The 15,762-nt window shown below is 46.3% G+C and overlaps 1 protein-coding gene across 1 annotated transcript in view; it reads left to right on the top strand.

Moving 5' to 3' along the window:
• Positions 1-13,281, top strand: part of hs3st3b1a (heparan sulfate (glucosamine) 3-O-sulfotransferase 3B1a) — a 13,352-nt gene extending 71 nt beyond the window's left edge. Inside the window, exons 1-2 of the mRNA XM_084437969.1 lie at positions 1-664; positions 11,268-13,281. The exon at positions 1-664 is cut by the window's left edge and continues 71 nt beyond it. Of these exons, the coding sequence (XP_084294095.1) occupies positions 156-664; positions 11,268-11,886 (1,128 nt within the window). The 5' untranslated portion in view covers positions 1-155 and the 3' untranslated portion in view covers positions 11,887-13,281. The remainder of the gene's footprint in view (positions 665-11,267) is intronic.
• The last annotated feature ends 2,481 nt before the right edge of the window (positions 13,282-15,762 follow it).

Here is a 15,762-nt window from a genome sequence, read left to right as displayed (position 1 = left end):
TAAATCCATCAATTCTAACCGGCACCGGGAAGTAAATACACAGGCTTCAATGTGTAAGTTCTCAACTAATATTTTCTGAGCGGTTGAAGTTGTTGGATATGTCCGCGTCACCAGGATAGTAGCGATGGAAGAGAAGCGCAGAAAATCGCAGTCCTATGGAATATAGTCCCATATTTAACAATCTACATGTCGTGTCATCATCCCACGTAAAAAATAAACTCTTTGTTTTCTGCATCATGCTGTCACTGTGGGTTTACATGATATATTGTTGTGTTGGCTACTGCTCAACGATGCCAAGCGTGCTGGTCAGTCCTGCGAGTAAACACGAACAATTCGACGTGGATAACGAAGTCGACATGGAATTCCACGACCAAGATCTCTCTCTCGGGGTGTCCAGGGACTTATTAAATAATGAAAACGATTTGGACAGCAGAGGAGAAGACTGGGATGAAAATAGAGGCGAGCCGAGGACGTTGGAAGATAATGCAAGTATCTTCAATGAGTCGGAAAGTAAAAAGTTGCCCCAGGCAATCATCATCGGGGTGAAGAAGGGGGGAACGCGCGCGCTGCTGGAGTTCCTCCGGGTGCATCCAGACATCAGAGCGGTGGGAGCAGAGCCGCACTTCTTTGACCGCAACTACGACAAGGGACTTGAGTGGTACAGGTAAATCACTAGCCTATACAATGGGAAGTGTTCAACGAATGAAGCAATTATATTGTGGGAAAAAAAAATCTCTCAGTAAACATCTCTTCTTAGTATTTTTTTTATCAATTTAATTTGATTTAACCATGTTATCATGCCATAGCCTACATTTTGTCCATTTGAATTTTAAGAACACGTACAGTACTTCACATACAGAAGTCATCTGTCTTCAGAGTAGGTCTCAGCGTGCTATTTAGCCTATGGTGAGAAAATCACAAAGAACAGCAGATCAGCTTCAAGCTTTCCAAGCCATATATATTATATATATTACATTACATTACATACATTACATTACATATTCATACAGAATAGTGAACACGCGATATCACCACCGTGTCTGAAGGGATATCTCAGATATGACCAGAGCCATGAACATCTGGTCATATTGTGCTGAGTTTCGGTCATTGGCCAGATTATATAAAAGGATTAAAACACACAAGCATGCATGCACACAAACAGGCTTCTCTCCAAACTGTGAAATGAATTGAGAAAGATAGGCCACAGTAGTCCAAGAATGTAAGTTGCCTATGAATTATATCTTCATCTTATTTTAAAATGAAACACTTCATATTGGACCAATCAAACAATCAAGAAACTGCTTAAAATGTGATAAATGTGGCCTCAGGAATTTATGACCCAAAAGCAGATGGCTACTTAAAATATTTTACATTTTTATGGACTATAGGCTAACTAGCCTACATCGTGGAAGTCTACTAAAAAAAACGTGTTTTCATAGCCTAGATGGTTTTGAACTTTAGTGAGCAAGACAAATAAATATAGCTTATTGCAAACATGGAGACATAAACATTACACTGGCAGTCCTGTTTCTTTGCACAGCATTATCGATCTCCACTGCTTTGTATGACCTTTGCTCAGAGTTCCTAGAATTTTTATGCCCGTGTCCTTGGAACTCTACCAGCAACAGTATTGTGAAAAGGAATGGGTTTTGAGGAAAAATACAGGCTGAAGTTTACATCGCCGTTCGAAGCATCTATTTAGTTTGACATGAGTTTATACTTGGGCACAGGCAAACATTGTTTATGGCTAGGCGTCACCAGGCTACCTTATGACATCATCCCCTAACAACCAGGGCCATGATTCAACTGTGTTCTCAGATACTGATTCAGAGGCAGTAACTCTCTTTAGAACCTGAGTTTTGGCCAGGACTCGGTTTCAGATGGGAGGGAGATTCTGTTTTGGGCTACATGACATGACTCATATGTACTGTTTTTCTCAGCTGCCAATGTTTGATCTGTTACAACCCACATGGCATAGTAATATAGACCAGTAATCTCAGAACAGTTATAAATTGGTCCCTTGCTCGTCATTTGATTGAGTCATTTGCTTAACCCATATAGGTAGGAATAGTAGGTAAGTAGGTAGGTAGGAATGGTAGGTAGGTAGGTAGGTATGTAAGTAGGTAAGTAGGTAGGTAGGTAGGAATGGTAGGTAGGTAGGTAGGTAGGTAGGTAGGAATGGTAGGTAAGTAGGTAGGTAGGTAAGTAGGTAAGTACGTAGGTAGGTAGGAATGGTAGGTAGGTAGGTAGGTAAGTAGGTAGGTAGGTAGGAATGGTAGGTAATTAGGTAGGTAGGTAAGGAGGTAAGTACGTAGGTAGGTAGGTAGGTAGGTAAGTAGTAGGTAGGTAGGTGGGTAGGTAGGTGGCTGGGTAGGTGGGTAGGTATGTATGTAGGAGTTGGAAGGTAGGTAGGTAGTTAGGTAAGTAGTAGGTAGGTAGGTAGGTAGGTAGGTAGGTAGGTAGGTAGTAGGTAGGTAGGTGGGTAGGTAGGTGGCTGGGTAGGTGGGTAGGTATGTATGTAGGAGTTGGAAGGTAGGTAGGTAGTTAGGTAAGTAGTAGGTAGGTAGGTAGGTAGGTAGGTAGGTAGGTAGGTAGGTAGGAATGGTAGGTAGGTAGGAATGGTAGGTAGGTAGGAATGGTAGGTAAGTAGGTAGGTAGGTAAGTAGGTAAGTACGTAGGTAGGTAGGAATGGTAGGTAGGTAGGTAGGTAAGTAGGTAGGTAGGTAGGAATGGTAGGTAATTAGGTAGGTAGGTAAGGAGGTAAGTACGTAGGTAGGTAGGTAGGTAGGTAAGTAGTAGGTAGGTAGGTGGGTAGGTAGGTGGCTGGGTAGGTGGGTAGGTATGTATGTAGGAGTTGGAAGGTAGGTAGGTAGTTAGGTAAGTAGTAGGTAGGTAGGTAGGTAGGTAGGTAGGTAGGTAGGTAGGTAGGTATGTAGGTAGGTGGGTAGGTAGGTAGGTAGGTAGGTAGTTAGGTAGGTATGTAGGTAGGTGGGTAGGTCGGTAGGAAATATCACTGGCACTGTTAACAGCCACATTCAAGGGGCATCAAAGAAGATTAAAAAAAACAACCTGCTAGATGCAAGTATGAAAATAGAATATACAATACAATATACAAAATACAAATATACAGATGAACTGTAAAATCGTGCCAAGGAGTGCAATATACAATACAAGAAATACAAATATATGGGAGGCGTAGGCTTGGCAGAAGATTTCCTGTAAAAGACAGTAAAGAAATCTGTGAACGGTACGATCATGTTACAGAAACAAGTGTTCAGCAAGAGGATCCATTCCTCAGGATGCACACATCGTGCAAAAAGATGCGCTAGATTTGCGATACAAGATTCAAGTGTAGCCAGCACTGTAGCCATAGAAACATTTCGCAAAGCGATCAAGGATTGCTAAAGAAAGTTTGGGGAATTGTGAGTTATTGAAGAAACACAAACCCCATAACCTGATGTACAATGGAGCATACCTGCGCTTTAATTAAAGGGACTGTGCCAGAGAGATTAGCAGGCGATGTCAAAGGTCCCCAACACCGTTCCAGAGCTGTTCTGTCACCACAATGGGGGAAGTGAAGCAATGTTCAAAGGACATCTCGTCTAAGCTCCTCCGAGAATTTCCGGACAGGTTTCGGACATTACGTGTGGAGTGATCTTTTGTGAATCTCCACTGACTGAGAAATGAGTAGAAATGAATATAGAACCGCTGTTTTTTCTGATAGAACTGTGCTGTTGTGGTAATTAACACGCTTATCTGCCCAAACCCCTTGTCTACAGTTGAAGAACGTCAGCCGCAATGACCGCAAATAAAACGTCATGTTACTATTGAACAGGTGAACGCTCTTGACAATGGCTCTGTGCACTGTTAAGTGGTGGGAAAGGCAGTATAGCTGCATGGAAGCTTCTGGAAGCTTGGTTAATGAGTCCTTTCTCTGGAGTGGTGACCTGGCTAATTAAAACAGCTTGGCTGGATTAAGCCCAGTTGGACAAGAGCACCGCTGGTTGACCTCAGACACCCCAGAAGCACAGTAACTATCCCTTAATGATCGCTCTGTTGACAGAGTGAAACGTTTGTCTTTGTGTCAAAGCACCACTATTCTCCTTATTCACCTCAGCTGCCATATTGGTCAGTCTGACGTAATTAGGGGTGCGGATGCGGAAGTGCCCGTTGCCTTCAATGTTAAAAGTTCATTGTAAAAACACCACTTCAGGAAGCAAAATAGTCAAAATAACAGGCTGAATACACTATCGGGGTTACAAACTCATTACCAGACTCTGATTGTTTTTCACTGCCTTTGTTTTCGCATTTGGAAATACATGGGAGTGAATGTAGCTGACGGCTAACTATGGCTCATTCACCTCCATGTATTTCCAAACGCGAAAACAACGGCAGTGAAAAACAATCAGTCTGGTAATGATGAGTTTGTAACCCCGATAGAGTATTCAGCCTGTTATTTTGACTATTTTGGTTCTTGAAGTGATGTTTTTACAGTGAACTTTTAACATTGAAGTCAACGGGCACTTCCGCATCCGCAGCCCAGACTGACCAATATGGCTGCCAGGTGAATAAGGCGAATTACCAACGTCACCATAGTCCAACTGAGATGCTCATCCCTCCAGCGTCGTAGCCACGTGTCACATGGACACACTAGACGCTCGGAGAGGCCATTTTGATTTACCCATAATGCTACAGTCGTGGTCGCATCCGTATTCTCTTCTCCATCCTTTGGGAAGACTTTGCAGAATGAGAGATCGAGGGATGACAGGAGGGCCTCTGGAGACGATGTTGCGTGATTGTCGGGCTCTTCTTCACTTGTACCCCAAACTAATTGTTGGTCGGTGGCCTGGTGAGAGGAGGGAGGGGGGGCAGGATGCCGGGTGGGCCGATCCCCCCCACGGTGGTATTGAGCTGCGCCCGCACTGTTGGAGCAATACTGCCGGGGGATGGAGTGGGGGGGTCCGGGGGGGGGGGGGGGGGGTCCGGGGGGCAGCCAGGCACAGCGGGGAACCCAGCCTACACGCTTTCACCCTCAGACCGAAACAGGAGGAGCGGTCAGACAGTCATACACACTTACGCATACAGAGCGCGGAGGGGGGCCGCCGAAGCCGTGGGAACACTTCCTGGTTCTGGACCTCCTTAGAATGTTTTTTTTTTTTTACAATTTCATTTCTGCTATCTCCCTGCCTCTCTTTTTTGACCCCTCGCTCACTCGCTCAGGATTTGCGGCATGCAGACCTACTCAAAATCCCCTCACAGGGGACATTTCAGGGGGGACTTTTCCTGGAGTTGTTTATCGTTCTGTCAGTTTCTTCTTTTATATAGTGAAACATTAAGTGGTGTTTCTTATCCTGGCTCATTGACAACGTCAGTGAAAAGTCCTCTAATCCAAAACAGATCCCCCAGGGTGCATAGCTGGGGCTAGTGGCAGACACAGGGCAGTAAATTTGAGGGAGTCTTTAGAAAGTGCAGCAGTGCCATAGAGCAGAGTGAAAAGAGACATGCTAGAACCCCTGAGGTCCACATTAACCCAGACGATAAAAGAGCAGACAATTAGTGTGAAAAGTGTTTTCTCTGCCTTCACTTTGTATGCAAATGTGCCCAGGAGGGTGAAAGTGCTTTTTGACAAACACAGCGTGAGTCCATCGCAAGCAGCCCTCAATGGAAACGGCCATGAAGGGATTCAATCACTAAGTCTCAGCTTTTTAGCTCCCCCGAAAAAATGAACTCTCCTCCGATGCATTTCAGAGTGAAATATTGCTTTTCCCGTGTGTAGGTTCATGCAAGTCCACCTGGTGGCTTGTGCTGACTCAACACCGGTAGCTTGTAGTTAGCATGGACACTGGGGGATATGAGGACGCTGGGAGATTTCTCAACGTAGGTTGCTCCCAGACAAACCGCATCAGCATATTGATGAGAAAAGAACAAAACATCTATTGAGAATGAGAAGGCCAAAGGAGGATTTAAAATATGCTTGCATTTGTTTTTCAACATTCCTGAGATAGTTTTAAAGACATTGTAATAAAACTATTAGACCTTGGCAACTGACAAGGACTAAATCCTTTATTTATCTAGTGAGATTATACTTAAACTCTCTCCAGCATTCTAAGAATAACAGAGAAGTTCCATGTTTAGATAATGATCTTCTCATCACACTGAATGGAACATTACATTTTATAGTAACAACCACAGGGTGTTTTATTTGCGCCAATCAGACTACAATACTTAGTACTGCACTTTGAGATAAATGGAAACTGTAAGAGGTTGTTGTTGTTGTTGTCCCCCTGGAGTTGTTGTCTTTCTCTTTGTCCTTTCTCAAGTGTCCTCTGACAGAGTGGGTAAGCAGTTTCCTGCTCTGTTCTTCTCTAGAGAGGAGCTGCGCTGGACGCCCTTCCTCCCGTCTCTCAGGGACGTCTTTCTGTCTTCGTCTCTTTGACGTTTGTTTTTACCGATCCTCTCAAACCCGCTCGCCTCGGAAGTAATTTTCACTCAGTAGAAGCACCAACCAGATAGCAAGTGGATCTGGGCCATATACAGGCCAGATCTGGCCCTTGTGGCTTAGTTCCGGCCCATATATGGCCCAGATCCGCTTGCTATCTGGGCAAGGATCGCCAAGGTGATTGTATCGGCCAATAACAGAGCAGGAATCTGTCTGTCTGTCTGTCTGTCTGTCTGTCTGTCTGTCTGTCTGTCTGTCTGTCTGTCTGTCTGTCTGTCTGTCTGTCTGTCTGTCTGTCTGTCTGTCTGTCTATCTATCTATCTATCTATCTATCTATCTATCTATCTATCTATCTATCTATCTATCTATCTATCTATCTATCTATCTATCTATCTATCTATCTATCTATCTATCTATCTATCTATCCTAGGAACATGCCATGGGGATAGATGTGATTCTATCCATCCATAACCTTCCATTCCCTCATGCATATCTGTAGGAATCAACCATTGCTTTAAAAGCAACACAGCAGTAGTAGGCGTTAGACATTCGTTCTCGTTAGAGAAACGGTGCGGCTCGTTAGCAGACGCGGTTTCGGGCTTCCCAGCGCCGACGGGGGCGCTCAGTACACGGCAGGCAGGCAGGCGTCTGTGTCGTAGGGAGGAAGGAGCACATTTCACCTCCTCTTCCCTCCAAACCCGGGCCTGCCTCCAACAGAGAACCAGGTGGCCTTGGGTTCTGCAGCAGCCGGATGGCAGCTAACAACCCGAGGATGGGAAAAAGCTGCGCTATCTTCGCTGACAGGAATGCCGTAGAGATACTAGGTTTAGAGGAAGGCACAGACTGCAGAGAGAGAGAGAGAGAGAGAGAAAGAGAGAGAGAGAGAGAGAGAGAGAGAGAGAGAGAGAGAGAGGGGGTGGCGTTCACACGGCAGATAAGATGGCTGTCTGCGATCCAAGAGGGACCTTCCCTCTTTGATTCATGTCTGGAACTCGTCTCGCAGAAACTCTGTCAGATTACTCAGTAAGTGGTTGCATACCACCACCTCTCTACCCCCCGCCTCCACCCCCCCAGCGCCTCCAGAAGCAGAGCGATTCCCACAGTAGCGCGCCCGCTCTGACATCGCTATCAGATTAGGGCTGATAATGAAACCGAAGTGCGGTTGAAACCGTGTTTTGCTTTTGCTTTGTTCCCATGAAGGAGCGGGTCCCAATCCAAAGGCCAGATCATGATCCTACAACATCGTTACGTACTTGAAGCATCTCAAAAATGGCGGTCAGTTAGGTGACATCACAGGGTATAGTACGCCGTGTTAAATTAGCAGGGCAAAGCTTTATTCGTTCTTATAGATAAAAGAACGCACGCTGCGTCGCTCCCCCTTCCCGGGGCAAGCGTTGTAAAGTCCCTTCCTTTTGAACCTGCTTCCTGATATCTGAAAATGTAAACATCAGACGAGCCCTTCAAACAGGGTCTCTCCAGGAGCCGGCTTAATGGACACACCTGACTGGTCTCCAGACTAAACAGGGGAGTTTCACAACTCAAGATGCCTCTCTGCTGTGAGTCTACGGGGGTGGGGGGTCTGTTTGGTGTTGTTGTTGTTGCCGGACGAGAACACGGGCAGCATTTTAAATGCCCACTGGTTGAGGAACAGTGCAATATTTATCCAGGGGGGGTCATTCGTTTTGACAATCTCTCTGTGCCCCCGGCACACCTCCCGAATCCCGTACTATTACCCTCTTTTCTCTCCCTGCCAAGGTCTCTCTCCTGTGTCTTAGCCTCTCCCCCTCTCCCCAGATCTGGGAGTTGTCGTAGTCTCCACGGCCCCGCTGGTCTCTCTCCTGTGTCTTAGTCTCTCCCCCTCTCCATGGCCCCACTGGTCTCTCTCCTCTGTGGTTTAAGGGGATCGAACGAGTGGCGGCGCGCGACGGAGATGTTCTCTGGTGAGAAAGCGAGCCCTGGTTCTTCGCTCACTTCGAACGTGATTTATGTCTTTATGTACTGGCGGTGACCGATAAGATACGCTGAAAACTTGTTGGTTCAAGACAACGGTGTGTATTACTGTAAACAGAACGAGTTGGGAAAGCTTGCTAGTTGCTACATCGCCCCCCCCCCCCCCTCCGAGGGCGGCGCCCCCCCTCCTACAAGCGGAGATGTTGTTCTTCCTTTATCTCCGCTCACATGAATAATGCATCATCCTCTCACACAGGTTTGTTTTGCTCAGGGATTGTGTGGAAAGTTTTGCTAGGTACTATGTTTCACCTCCACACACACGCACGCACGCACGCACACACACACACACACACAAACACACACGCACACACGCACACACACGCACACACACACACACACACGCACACACACACACTCACAAACACACACACACACACACACAAACACACACACACACACGCACGCACACACACACACACACACACACACACACACACAAACACACACACACACACACACACGCACACAAACACACACACGCACACGCACACGCACACACACACTCACAAACACACACAAACGCACACAGACACACACACACACACACACACACACACACACACACACACACACGCACACACACGCACGCCCAGAGCCTTGAGGAGAGCTTTTGGCAGTCTGCGCGCATTTCCAAGAGATATGGTGGATAATTGTGGCGCTTCTGATGTACGGCGCTCGTTTGTCTCTCCTCGTTGGTCTCTCCTCGTTCCCGTGGCCTTGACGGCTTCAGTTACAAAACCTCGACGAACAACTCTTCAGCTTCCTGGGAGGGAGGAGGAGTGAGGAGGAGGGAGGAGGAGTGAGGAGGAGGACGTATATCTGCGCCATGCGAGAGGAGTTTTATTTATCTGTTAATGGGTTTACAATGTGAGAAAGAGAACCTATTGTGTGTGTTGTTTTTTTGGGTGGGGGGGGTTAATGAGTTGTAGCCAGTGCGGGCGCCCCTATAGACCCAAGAACGCTCCCTAGGCTCCACACAGCAAGGCCCCTCCCCCCCCCCACGGCCCAATCCTGCAGCGTTAATTGGCGATCTATTATCTCTTGTCTCATATTTTAAAGCTACTGCTTCTTGCACCAGCAGATGGCCATGCGTTCTACTGTCATCATTCTAATGCCGTCCATTTTACTTGGCTCCCCCGTACTTCATTTAGATTAATCCCTCCATTAATGTTTTCCCATGTTGATGAGCGGTTGGTCGTGGAAAGGACGTTTAGCAGACGTTTAGCAGACGTTTACCACGGTCGCAGGCAAAACTGCTCAAGAAAACGAAACGTAAACGCATTCCCAGGTACGGGCGGAGTCTGTGACCACACCGATGAAGGTCCAGCATTTTTGCCGGCATCTGTGTGAAGAAACGCTCCACGGTCGGCAGGTCAGGCCACGGGAGGGGCCTCCCCCCCATCTCTGCTGGCCTCTCGCTCACTCAGGTCTAATGCTCCAGCGTGTTTGGGTTAGACTTAATCCCTGCTGGGCCCACTTTAGCCATTAGCCGACCAGTGCCGCAGTTAACAGGCTCATTTCTGATCTAACGGAGTCATCCCGGGTCGGTAAACACTGCCAACATGGGAGTGGACACATCTAGCTCCTTAGCACTGGACCCTCGCCAAGGAATGTTACTCACGGATCAAGGATGTCTCCATGATTAGTCTGTAACTGCTATTTCACTGCTAACAGTAAAATATGATGCCCTGTTAAAATATTACTCATTAATCATTACTCATCGAGTTTGTTCTACAATTATGGGGAAATTGTTCTTAAACACATTTCAAATAAGTTCACTGAATTTAGTTATCTGTGTTCCTGCGAAAAATAGCTACTCTTAAATATGCAGTGAAATCATCACTTTGAACATTTTATAAGGTGCCAAACCATTATATATAACAGTCAACGTGCTGATTGTTTCAATAGGAAGAGATGTTGAAAGCACATTAGAAAGATGTCTTATTGTAGATTAATGGAAGCTAAAGGGAATATCTGTAAATGCCACCTATCAAAGTGTTAATATAGAACACCACTCACAATGAGAAGGACACACACAGCTCACATACAACTGGGTGTGTGATCGACAGGTGACAAGGGACCCAGCTCCACTCTGTCTGTGAAATCACCCCCGAGCCGGGGTGTCTAGGCTGGGTTAATCTCGCGGCCGCGCCCTGGGAGAGACGGAGTAACTGTGGGGTAACTGTGGGATTACCAGGACAATGGGATGAACATGCCACGGCTGCCCTCGTCCTCCTCACCCACTCTCGTTTGTTTTGTTTTATTTTGTTTTATTAAAGGATCCCCATTCGAGACACATGAATGAGCCTCTAGTCTTCCTGGGGCCCCAAAAAGTTAATACAATACAAAGCAAAGTAATACAATACAAACATACAATTAAAAGACACATTAAAGACCCACTCTCGTCCAACAATAGTCTGTGTCCCAGCAAAACTGAGCATCACTCTTTATCTCTTCTCTCTCTCTCTCTCTCTCTCTCTCTCTCTCTCTCTCTCTCTATCTCTATCTCTCTATCTCTCTCTCTCTCTCCCTCTCTCTCCCCCATCTATCTCTCTCTCTCTCTCTCCCCCATCTCTCTCTCTCTCTCTCTATCTCTCTCACTGTCTCTCTCTCTCCCCCTATCTCTCTCACTGTCTCTCTCTCTCTCCCTATCTCTCTCACTGTCTCTCTCTCTCTCTCTCTCCCCCTATCTCTCTCACTCTCTCTCTCTCTCTCTTTCTCACTGTCTCTCTCTCTCTCTCTCTCTCTCTCTCTCTCCCTATCTCTCTCACTGTCTCTCTCTCTCTCTCTCTCTCTCTCTCTCTCCCCACCCCCACAGGGACCTCATGCCCAAGACCCTTGAGGGCCAGATCACAATGGAGAAGACCCCCAGCTACTACGTCACCAAGGAGGTCCCCGCTCGGATCCACACCATGTCCAAGGACACCAAGCTGATCGTGGTGGTCCGGGACCCCGTCACGCGGGCCATCTCCGACTACACCCAGACCCGCTCCAAGAAGCCCGACATCCCCTCCTTCGAGAGCCTGACCTTCAAGAACCTGACGGCGGGCCTGATCGACACCTCGTGGAGCGCCGTGCAGATCGGCATGTACGCCAAGCACCTGGAGCGATGGCTGCGCTTCTTCCCCATGGAGCAGCTGCTGTTCGTGAGCGGGGAGAGGCTGATCAGCGACCCCGCGGGGGAGATGGCCAGCGTCCAGGACTTCCTGGGTCTCAGGAGGGTGGTCACTGACCGGCACTTCCACTTCAACCCCGCCAAGGGCTTCCCCTGCCTCAAGAGGCCCGAGGGGAACAGCAAACCCCACTGCCTGGGCAAAACCAAAGGGAGAACCCACCCCAATATTGACCCAAATGTAGTGCAGAGACTAAGGGACTTCTACAAGCCGTTTAATAGGAAGTTTTACCAGCTGACTGGACAGGACTTTGGCTGGGACTGAGAGACGCACTATGCTGTTTCTGTGTTTTTTTTGTGTGTCTTTTTTTGTGTCTTTTTTTTGTAATTCTATCATTTTGGCGATAGTGTAATGCAGTGTATAGTATACAGTGTATGTGTAAAAAGTACAGAAGTCTATTTTATGATAATTTATTTCTATGATATTAACTCACTATGCGGCCTACCCATGTTCAATCTACCACCCACACGTTGCTACATTCCAGTTTAATCATTCACAGGCGTTTTAGAAATGCCCCTCCTTTAGTCTAAGAAATCAAATATGGAAATATTTTTTTCAAAAGCACAACGTACTCTGTTACGGGTTTTACAAGCAGGGTCAATGTTATTTCTTCCTGGTCAAATTATTGGTCTTATTATGATACCTAACACTTTCCTTCATAATGCTGTTTGAGCTTTATCTTCAAAGAGACGATGTTTTAAGGATACTAATGGATTGCAATTCACCTTTAGCATCTCTGTGACCTGCAAGGGTGCAAGGCCCTCTTAGCCACGTCGATAGGCCTCATCTGATCCAGAACCTCTTGGCGCGGTCGATCAATACTGTAATAGCTCCTCATCACGTCACTTAGGCCTGAGTGATGACCCAGATCAGATCTGTAGAGCTACCACAATAGAATAAGGATCCATCAAGGAATTAATTGGAGTTAATGTGCAGGGAGCCATCTGGAGAATGCGAGTTAACGTGTTGTTCAAAGTTATGCCATGAGGGCTCCTATGGTGGATCCTATCCATTTGATTTGATGTTACGTTCTCGGTCAGTGGTTAAACAAAATAAAATACATCCTGTTATTTGCCAGTGGTTATGGGCTGTGTTATGGTTCTGCAAAGAGAGTAGGAGGCCATTTAATGAACTATACAGAGTTGACCTTTTACTTGTAGTACTTTATCTGAGGTATTGATGTGAATATCATGCACAGTAGCATCCAGAATTCATGACTCAAGTCTGGCAAAGCTTTAATCCCGTATCCTGTTGTGAATAGGGTTGTTGTTCATAGCCTTCACAAGGGACACGATTGCCATAACAATGCGTATGGATCTCCATGGCAATCTCTCAGACACTTAAACAGTAATGAGCTATATTTGCCATGAAAGCAATATCATTCTGAAAAGATTGGCAGGGTAGCCATTTTGAGCGACAGAAAAACCAAGGAGTATCATATAGTACATGTCATATAGTACATCTTTGCTGAAGGCGATTTCAATCCTTGTTTTTCAGGATTCTCAGTTTCCCCATTTTAGATTCATGGTTGAGTTTTATTCAACCCTTAATACAGCTCATGCTTGTATTTCCTGTAAATGTAAATAGAACCACTATTTTGCTGTATGTATTGTTTCACAGAAACGGCAACAAGCTGATGTGACTGGAGAATAGAATATGGAGCAGTCGATGGTTTCTTTGAAGTAAGAAATAAATATATTTTACCAAAACCAAAATACCCTCTGACTTGTCGCCTGTGGATTGGATATGAGGGAACTACAATTTCTCAAATTTAAGCTTTAATTGAGGCATAACGTCATGGTTTTCCTACAGTGCCTCACCTGTCGTGTGGATTGTGATGATGATGATGAAGTTAGAATTAGCCCAGTGTCCCATGAGAACCAGACACACTGCAGAGGGGAACGCTGGAATTTCTGGTGCACCACGGCCTAATTAGCGCTACACCGACTTCGGCCGAGTCAGCGGAATTGGAGCCACGCGACGCTGTCACCGACGGGCTGGCCTTGTTGTCATGGCCACAGCTGCCAACGGGAGCACAGCTGTCAGGTTTCTCACCTCTCTTTGCACATAATACAAGTCACGGATTCTGAAAACAACGCCACGCCTCCTCAGCCCCTGGGTGATACCTGACACCGCTCAGAAACAACGTGAGGTAAGGTGTTCGAGCGGTACTTCGCCCTCGCTATAGGTTTGCGTGGGTGTGAACATAATGCACTGGCTGAGTACATCCAACTCCGACAGCATGAGAGAAGAGGAATTGTACATGCAGTAGCCTACCTACCCCCCCCCCCCACACACACACATTTATATGCAAGCATATTGAACTGTGTGGGTATGTTTCATACATTAACAAGCCATATGCTCTTGAAAATGGGTAGAGCAGGTAACGATTCCTCTCCGCTGTCGAGCTGTCACTAGTAGGACAGTGCAGCTCCCGTAGTGAGGTGAACAGTTCACAAGCAAGCGGGAAATAATAATTAATCACCTTACTCTATTAACAGGCAACCTTTATTTAACTCCCTACAAAAGACCCTCATTTACCTGGGTGCAGGTGATAAAGCTAGTCTTTCTGCGTGGGCTAACAGCCAACACACTCAGGAAATAGCACCCCTCTGCAATTACAGGAGTGTAGGAGGCTGGGTAATTGCTATGCTTCCAGCTGGGGATTGTTGTTAGCATACAGCGCATCCCTTCAGGCTGTTGTGAAGCTGACTGCTGTTGTTTGAAGGGTGGGAACGCACGGATCAGACACCTGGCAGTCTGGGCGCTGCAGACTTTAACACATCCACTTGGCAGCCTTCTCCCGAGAGTGTGGAGGCTCAAAGAAATAACAACATTTTGTGGTGATAGATTGTTTGCCATCCAGCACAAAGGTGTAGGTTTTCAGGTAAGGCACGACAATACAAACTACAGGCGGTTTTCGGTGCCAAAGCCTCGTTCTTAAATCTTGGGGTCTGGGGTGTTCAAGCATGTTAGACAGAGGGTTTCTCTACATTGGGGACACTTGAGTGGTTAAACAGCCTTGTGGACACTGTACTCATCGTTAAAGTTGTACACAAACTGGCCTTTTCAAACTCATATGTAACCTGGTTCCGCATGCCCAGGGCGGGATTCGAACCCAGGTCTCCTGCTTGGGAGGCGGACGCGCTTACAGTTGCGCCAAAAGGGACGTCCCTCTTGGAGGGACTGTCAGTGCTCCTTTGAGGAGTGAGTTTCACCAGCTACTCCACGTTTCACCCAGTTACACATTTAGATGCATTGTACCTTTCAGAAGTGAGACACACCTCTGTTTTAATGTATTCAAACACAAAAATTATTTTATGCACTGAATAGATTGGAAAGTAGATGTTGATGTTGTGTGGAGAACGTGACTGAAAGGGCCACAAGGTATTTGGTCTGGAGGCCATTTTATCTGAAGTTCTTTTTGTGAACACTGAAGGTTCTCAATCGAAGTGTCTAGAGTCTGTTCTCTTCTCGTCTGCCGGCAGCTCACACATCAGTCTCTCAAACTTAAGTGTGAAAACAGGAAAGAGAATAACTTGTACTCTCCCTGAACAACCCTCCCCAGATAGCAAGCGGATGTGTAATAATTCTGGGACATATATGGGCCGGAACTAAGCCACAAGGGCCAGATCTGGCCTGTATATGGCCCAGATCCGCTTGTGATCTGAGTCCAGTACATTTCCATACATACAATTTCCATACAACCATCATGCCTAGTCCCTCATTTAACAGATAATCTTAGGGTGCTCTTTACAATTTGAATGATACAGATTAAAAGAACAAACATGGAGGTTGAAGGTTAGCGAACCGTCACCTTCTACTCCGAGCCGTTGTCTCTTGTCCTTGCATTGTTTTCGTCTTAATCCCTAATCAGGAGGAAAGGCAGGTGTTAATCTGGGTTGGGTTGTGGACTGGGGGATGTCACATATGTGCTGACATGGCTAATCCCAACTTTAATCCCTGTTCCAACAGGTCCTCTTGGCATTGTCTATGACCATCTTGCCTTTAGGATCACAACTACACTGTAAAAAAAACGGTGAAATGTCTGGCAGCAAAAGTTGCCAAACACTTCAAATAGTAAAAGTAAAATAGCCTAATTCAAATAATGTGAAAAAATAATAAATTCACAGAAAATGT

The sequence above is a fragment of the Borostomias antarcticus genome (genome assembly GCF_949987555.1).
Source record: "Borostomias antarcticus genome assembly, chromosome: 5".
Taxonomy (NCBI): Eukaryota; Metazoa; Chordata; class Actinopteri; order Stomiiformes; family Stomiidae; genus Borostomias; species Borostomias antarcticus.
The sequence above is the reverse complement of the archived record's forward strand: the minus strand, read 5'-3'. Positions and strand labels throughout refer to the sequence as shown.